Source organism: Otolemur garnettii, unplaced genomic scaffold (assembly GCF_000181295.1).
Source record: "Otolemur garnettii isolate 467f Iridium unplaced genomic scaffold, OtoGar3 scaffold00029, whole genome shotgun sequence".
Classification (NCBI taxonomy): Eukaryota; Metazoa; Chordata; class Mammalia; order Primates; family Galagidae; genus Otolemur; species Otolemur garnettii.
The window spans coordinates 1897705-1905314 of record NW_003852424.1 but is presented as its reverse complement, the minus strand read 5'-3'; the positions used below and the strand labels follow the sequence as shown (position 1 = coordinate 1905314).

The window sequence follows — 7610 nt, the reverse complement described above, 5'->3', positions numbered from 1 at the left end:
TACACCGTCTGCTCAAGCTCTTCCTTTAGAAGGCTCAGACTTTCTTCAGTCAGTGGGCACCTGAGAAGACTCCAAGGTTGGTCCTGCACACTGCTCAGAGGATGCATTCCCTACAATGGCAAGACTGCACAGGGGATGGAGACTTGTTCTTGGAGGATGAGGGAGAGCTGGCTACTGACCTACTGGCTCCTATCCATCCTCCCAGAGAGATGTCACTGACTCTAGCATCTGTCCTTGGACATTTCTCAGAGGTATTTTCAGCCTTTTGGGTTATGCTGTTTTACTGTTATGCCATCTGTTTGGATTGGATAGGAGATGAAGCGACGTAGCTTCCTCTTTCTGTTTGGAAGTTTTCGTTCAGGTCAGGCAGCTGGCATGTGTGTCCTCCCTGGAGGCTCAGGCTTCCTGGGTAATATGGGTCAGTGAGCAAACTGACTTGAGTCTTATCCCCCAGAGAGGCTTGGAGAGACCTTTATAGTGTGCTGGGTAGCTCTGGTGGCCTGAAGGAGGGGCCAGGAAAGCAACAGGAAGCCTCCCTCTTAGGGAAAGATAGCAAAGGACAAGAAGGAACAGGTCCCAAACTCCCTTCTGTTGGCCATGGGGCCTGCGGGAGAATTCTCCCCAGGGGAATCTGAGAATTATTTTTGCAGAACTAACAAATATTAATAAAAAGCTATCAAATAAAATGGAAATAGCCTTCTCTGTATTTTCATTTTCAAGTATCTCTAGGCACATTTAAGAGGGATTTTTTTAAAGATTGCACCTTTCATTCAGGCCCATTCAATGCCAAGGTTAGCCAGGCTTCTCTCCCAAACAGAGTTGAAAGGAGTGCAAAGAGGGTCAGTTGACACCACCCAGTGGGCAGTGTTTGCTATCACTTCTACTATCTCATCTGATCCTTACTCCAACCCTGTGAGTTGGCAAGACATGTATTACCGTTTGCACTGTAGTATCTCTAGGTTACTTAGGGAGGAAGTGGCCCTGGAACCCTGGAAACCTTTCTTCTGGTTTGGTCCTTCTGTCTCTGTCCATTGCCACTTCTAACTCATTTTTGGGAAACGAGCTGCTCTTTGTGGCCAAACGCACCTGGAAAAAGTGGATTTACTTAGCACTTGTGAAACCACCCTGAGGATAGGCAAGGTGAGATGGTGGAAATGCCTACAATAAAGGAAGCACCTGAAAAAGTCAAATGCATGAAGGAATGCAATTAGAACTGAAACAGTTTTCTGGAGAATCTTTGAAATCTATGACCAGTCTGAGTCCTAACTGCAACAAAATCACGGGCATTGCTTATATTTAACATTTCAACACAAGTTAATAATAGTTTTTTAAACACATCTTAGGTAGGAGGGAAGGCGGGGGTTTAAAAAGAGGAAAGGGAAGAATATGGGGTCTGGGGTCTCTGTGGGTTTTCTCATTGGCTCAGCAATGAATGAGGGAGCATTCCAGGCTTCCAACAGTCCTTGCAGCTCGCTGTGCCAGGGGAGTTCTGTGGGTTCAAGCTAACGACCATGTTGACCATTGGGAATGAGGTGCCTGTCAGCCCCCAAGCCGTTCTTCAAACAGTCTGTCTCTTTGCTTTTGGTAGCCTCTTCTTCCTCTTCCTCTTCTTCATCATCTTCATACTCATCCTCGCCATCACTTCTCACATCTTGGATTTCCTGGGCAAAGGAAGGAATTGGCTGTGAGTGACAACCTTCTAGGAAGTGTTTTGAGCAAATGTTCAAATAGGCTCAGTTTAGAAGCATGACTCTCTTTAAAAGAAACCCAATTTCCAAACAACCAAAAACTTCATAAAGATTGATCATATTATGGAGCATAAAAGAAATCTTAACATATATAAAGAATTAAAATTATAGAAAATATTCTGGATTATAATGGAATTAAATTAGAAATCAATATCAATAGGCAATAGGACTCTTGGAAATTAAACAACACCCTTCTAAATAGTCAATGGGTCAAAAAGTAAGTATCAAAGAATATTAGAAATATTTTGAAGTAAATGAAAATAAAAATATAATGTATTAAAATTTGTTGAATGCAGCTAAAATAATTCTTTAAAAGGAAATTTACACTACAAACTCTTGGTATCAGGAAAGAAAGATCTCAAATAATTTATGCTCCAACCTTAGCAACTAGATAAAAGAAGGACAAAAGCAAGCAAAAGGAAGGAAATTATAAAATAAATTGATGAAACCAAAAATAGAAAAGCAATAAGGAAAAGAAAAAAAATCAAATTCTGGTTCTTTGAAAAGATCTGTAACATTAATAACTCATTAGTAAGACTGACAAAGAAAAAAAGAGTGAGAGCACATATTATCATAAAGGAAAAAGGGAGCTATGACTATAGATCTATAGGCAATATAAGAATAATAACAGAATGGTATGAACAAGTTTATGCATACACACCTATTGACCACCCAGTTGGTCAACATATGGAGGTGTTCAACTTAAGGAACTAGGCCTACTGCACTGATACATACCTGTGGTACATGTCTGGTCTATAAAAATTAGATCAACTTAAGGAAGCAGTCAATGCAGGGAGGTGGTCAACTATAAAGGTTCTACTATACTTTTAACAACTTAGCTGAAATGAACCCCTTCTCAAAAACTAGAAATCACTCAAGTTTGTCCAATATAAAATCGATAACCTGAATAATCATATAACTATGTAGGAAATTGAATTTGTAGTCAAAAACCTCCTGAAAAATAACAGCACTAGGCCCAAATGGTTTCATTGGCAAACTTTATAAAACATACAAACACCAAATCTCCACAATCTCTTTCAAAAAATAGAATAGGAGAGAACATGTCCCAGTTTATCTGAGGAGGCCAGAAATTGCCTAATACCAAAACCAGACAGACATGACAACTAGAGAAAAATAGCTCTAATGAATCTGGACATAAAAATCCTCAACAAAATATTCTAAATCAAAATAAGCAATATATAAAAATAATAATGCTTCATGACAAAGTGGGATTTTCTCTCATTAATGCAAGGTTGATTCAATTTTTGGATATCTGTCAATGTAATTCATATTAATAAAGAAGAAAATAATAGTTATATTAAATGATGCAGAAAAAAATCATGTGACAAAATTCCACATGTATCTGTGATAAAATTAAAACTCTCGACAAAGAAAGAATAGAAAAGAATTTACTAAAGGATATCCATAAAATCTTATAGCTAAAATTAGCACTTTCCCCTTAAGACTAGGTACGAGGATGTCTACTTTCACCCACTCCTATGCAATATTGAATAGGGAGGCTTAGTCAACATAATAATGTAAGAAAAAGAAATAAAAGTCATACAAATTGGAAAGAAAGAAATACAAGTGTCCTATTTGCATATGTCATGATTGTCTATGTAGAGAATCCTAAAGAATCTACAAAACAATTCCTAGAATTACTAAGTCAGGTTTATCAAGATTGCAGAACATAAAGTCAACACAAAATAATCACACACAAATCCACACACACACACACACAAATCTTCATTACTAAACACTAACATAGTAGGCTGAAAACTGTCCTCAAAGAAATTAGGTCCTAATCCCTGGACCTGTGTTGTTATCTGATACCTGCTTAAACTTTTTGCAGACGTGATTAAGGTAAGGATCTTGAGGTGAGAAGATTATCTCAAACTATCCAGGTGGGCCCTAAATGCCATCACAAGTGTCCTTGTGAAACAGAGGCTAGGAAAACTGACCACAAAGAAGAGGCAATATGAAGACGAAGAAGAGACTGGAATGATGCAGTTACAAACCAAGAAATGCCAGCAGCCCCCAAAAACAAAGAACAAATTCTCTCCTTCGGCTTATGGAGGGAATGCAGCCCTGATAACACTTTGATTTTGGCTCAAAATTGATTACAAACTTGGGACCTCTAGAACTATAAGAGTACATTTCTGTTGTTGTAAGCACCAAGTTGTTACAATGGCCATAGAAACTAATACAACTAACAGTGTACAATTAAAAACTGAAATTTATCTTCTTGGGAGAAGGGTCTGTTCATTTCTCTTGCCCAGTGATTAACTGGTTGTTTGCTTTTAATTTGCTTGAGTTCTCTGTAGATTCTGATTGTTTAGCCCATTTTCAGATTTGTAACATGAGACTACCTTCTCCCATTCTGAAGGTTGTCTATTTGCTTTTTTTTATTGTATCCTTAGCTGTGCAGAAGCTTTTAAGCTTGAGCAGGTTCCACTTATTTATTTGATGTTGCTGCAATTCCCAATGAGGTCTTTTTCATAAAATTTTTCCCCAGGCCTATATCATTAAGAGTTTTTCCTATGCTTTCTTCTAGAGTTTTTTTTTTTTTTTAAGCATTTTGTGTTTTAGATTTAAATCTTTTATCTAGCATGAGTCAGTTTTTATAAGAGGTGAGAGGGGAGGGTCCAGTTTTAGTTTTTTATATGAAGGATGACCAATAAACACATGAAAAAATGCTCACCATCCCTAAGCATCAGAGAAATACAAATCAAAAATACCTTGAGATAATCCCAGTGGGAATAGCTCACATTACAAAGTACCAAAGCTGCAGATGCTGGTGAAGGTGCAGAGACAAGGGAACATTTATACACTGTTGATGGGATTGCAAACTAATACAGCATTTTTGGAAGGAAGTATGGAGAATACTCAGAGCTAAAAGTAAACCTTCGATTTGATCCTGCATCCCATTACTAGGTATCTACCTAGAAGGAAAAAAATTATTTTACCATAAGGGCATTTGCACTCAAACGTTTACAGCACTTTGCAAATGTGTGAATTCACAATTGCAAAGATGTGGAAATAACCCATGTGCCCAACAACCCATGAATGGTTTAATGAACTAAGGTATAGGTGTATCATGGATTACTATTCACCCATAAAAAGATGAATACTTTACATGTTTGGTATTTACCTGGGTCAAGTTGAAGAATGTTCTCCTTGGTAAAGTTTCTTAAGAATGGAAAAGCATGTACTCAATACTAATTTGAAACTAGTAGGTGAACAATTACAGGCCCAAACAAGAGGAAAACCCAATTAAATTCATGAAGGGGGGGGTGGAAGAGGGGAAAGGGGCTCATAAGCTCCCACCTAATGGGTACAATGTAGGGTGTATGGAACCCCTGGGTGAAGGACTCAGATAGAATGCAGACTTTTCCTAATAAAAGCAAACAATGCAACCTAATCATATGTATTTCTATATTAATCCAAAAATAAAACAAAAGCAAAAACACTGAAATTTTAAAATCTGCAACATTTACAGTAGTTTCAAAAATGAAATACTTAGGTATACAGCTAACAAACTATGTATAAAATCTTCATGTAAAACCTACAAAACTGTGGTGTAAAAAATCAAAAAAGACCTAAATAATTGGAGAAACATACTATATTCATGAATTAGAAGACTTAACACACTAAAAATATTATCTCTAAATTGATTTCTAGATCCCACAAAATACCAATCAATTCCCAGCAGAATTTTCTGTAGATACAGACAAGCTGATTTGCCAGCATCATTTGCTAGGTAAGGTACTACTCATGTAGGAGTTTTGGTTGTCAGGATATTTTTACATGGATATTTTAAATTTACATGGAAAGGCAAATGAACAAGAATATCTAAAGCAATTCTGAAAAAAATGAATAAAATGGGATGACTTAAAGATCTAATTTTAACTTAAGAAATTTACAGTAATCAAGAGAAGGTGGTATTAGGAAAAGGATAAACACGCAGTGGAACAGAATAGAGACTCTAGAAATAATTCCAGACAACAAATATAGCTGACTGAGTTTTTACAAAGGTTCAAGGTGATATAATGAAGAAAGGATAGCCTTTTAAGGAAATGGTTGGAATAACTGGACATCCTTAGGCACAAAAGTAAGTTTTGACCTAAATGTCATACCTTATACAAAAGTCAACTCAAAATGAATTGCAGGCTTGGGGCTTGTAGCACAGTGGTTATGGCACCAGTCACATACACCAAGGCTGGTGTGTTCGAACCCAGCCCAGGACAGCTAAACAACAATGCCAACTGCAACAAAAAAATAGCCGGGCATTGGGAGGATGCCTAGCTACTTGGGAGGCTGAGGCAAGAGAATCGCTTAAGCCCAAGAGTTTAAAGTTGCTATGCACTGTGATGCCACAGCACTCTACCAAGGGTGACATAGTGAGATTCTGTCTCAAAAATGTAAGATGTAAAACTATGAAACTTTTAGAAGAAAACCTAGGACCTTGCACTGGGTAATGGATACCCAGGTGTAGCACAAAAAGCATACTCTATAAAAGAAGAAAATTGTTAAACTAGACTTCATCAAAATTAAAACTTTTGCTGAATTAATTTGGAAACTATTCAGAGAATGAAAAGAGAAGCTGCAAACTGGAATTGTATACACCATAAAGAACTCCCAAAAGTCAACACTAAGAAAACAAACAACCCTATATTTTAAAATAAACAAAAGACATAAAAAGAGACACCACATGGAAGAAAACACAAGGTAACAAATAAGCATATCAAAAGATGTTCAGCATTATTAGCCATTATGAAAATGCAAATTGAAGCTATTAAAATAGGTAAAATTGAAAGTACTGGCAATACCAAGTGCTGACAAGGATGGAGAATGACTGGACCTCGCATGTATTGCTGGCAGGGGTGCAAATTGGTGCAGACAGACACTCTAGAAAACAGTTCAGCAGATAAAAATACATTTACTACATCTCTCAGCAGTTTTACCCCTGAGTAGCTATCCTGGAGAAAGGAACATTTATGTTCACATAGAAACAAAAGTTTATAACAGCTCTATTCATCACTGCCAAAAGTTGGAAGCAATCCCGATATTCTTCAATTAATATACAGAGAAATCATGGTACAACCATACAAAAAAATATTACTGAACAATAAAAAGAATAAACTATTGACACTTATAAGAAGTTGGATGTTGCCAGGCATGATGGTGGCTCACACCTGTAATCCTAGGCCAAGGCAGGAGGATCATTTGCACTCAGGAGTGGAAGAACAGTATGAACAAGAGTAAGATCCCATCTCTACTAAAAATAGAGAAATTAGCCAGGCATTGTGATGAGTACCTGTAATCCCAGCTACTTGGGAGGCTGAGGCAGGAGGTTACTTGAGCCCAGGAGTTTGAGGTTGTTGTAAGCTAGACTGATGACACAGCACACTAGCCACTAGCCTGGGTAACAGAGTGAGACTCTGTCTCCAAGAAACTGACTGAATCTTAACGAAATTATGCTGAGCAACAAAAAGTTTCAAAATGTTGCCTGACTATATGACATACTAATGTTATTTATATGACATTCTCAAAAAGATAAAACTATAGGCATAGAGAACAGATCAGTGGTTGCCAGAACTTGAGGGAAAGAGTTATTTGGGGTGATGGAATTGTTCTATATCCTGATTGTGATGATGGCTACACACTTCTATACATGTGCTAAAATTCACAGAACTGTACATCAATGGAAAAAAGTCCATTTTACTGATGATAATTTTAAAAGTAAAATGTAAAAAGATTCCTTTTCAGAAAGTAAATATCACAGTTTTGCCAGTATCATTTGCTAGGTAAGGTACTACTCATGTACGAATTTTGGTTGTCAGGATTTTTTTTTTTTTTTTT

General features: G+C 37.0%; 1 protein-coding gene across 1 annotated transcript in view; it reads right to left on the bottom strand.

Annotated features, from left to right (window-relative positions):
- Positions 1–1502: 1502 nt before the first annotated feature.
- CERS3 (ceramide synthase 3) overlaps positions 1503–7610 on the bottom strand; it is a 90248-nt gene continuing 84140 nt past the window's right edge. The window contains exon 10 of the mRNA XM_003788634.1: positions 1503–1661. Coding sequence (XP_003788682.1) covers positions 1503–1661 — 159 coding nt within the window. The remainder of the gene's footprint in view (positions 1662–7610) is intronic.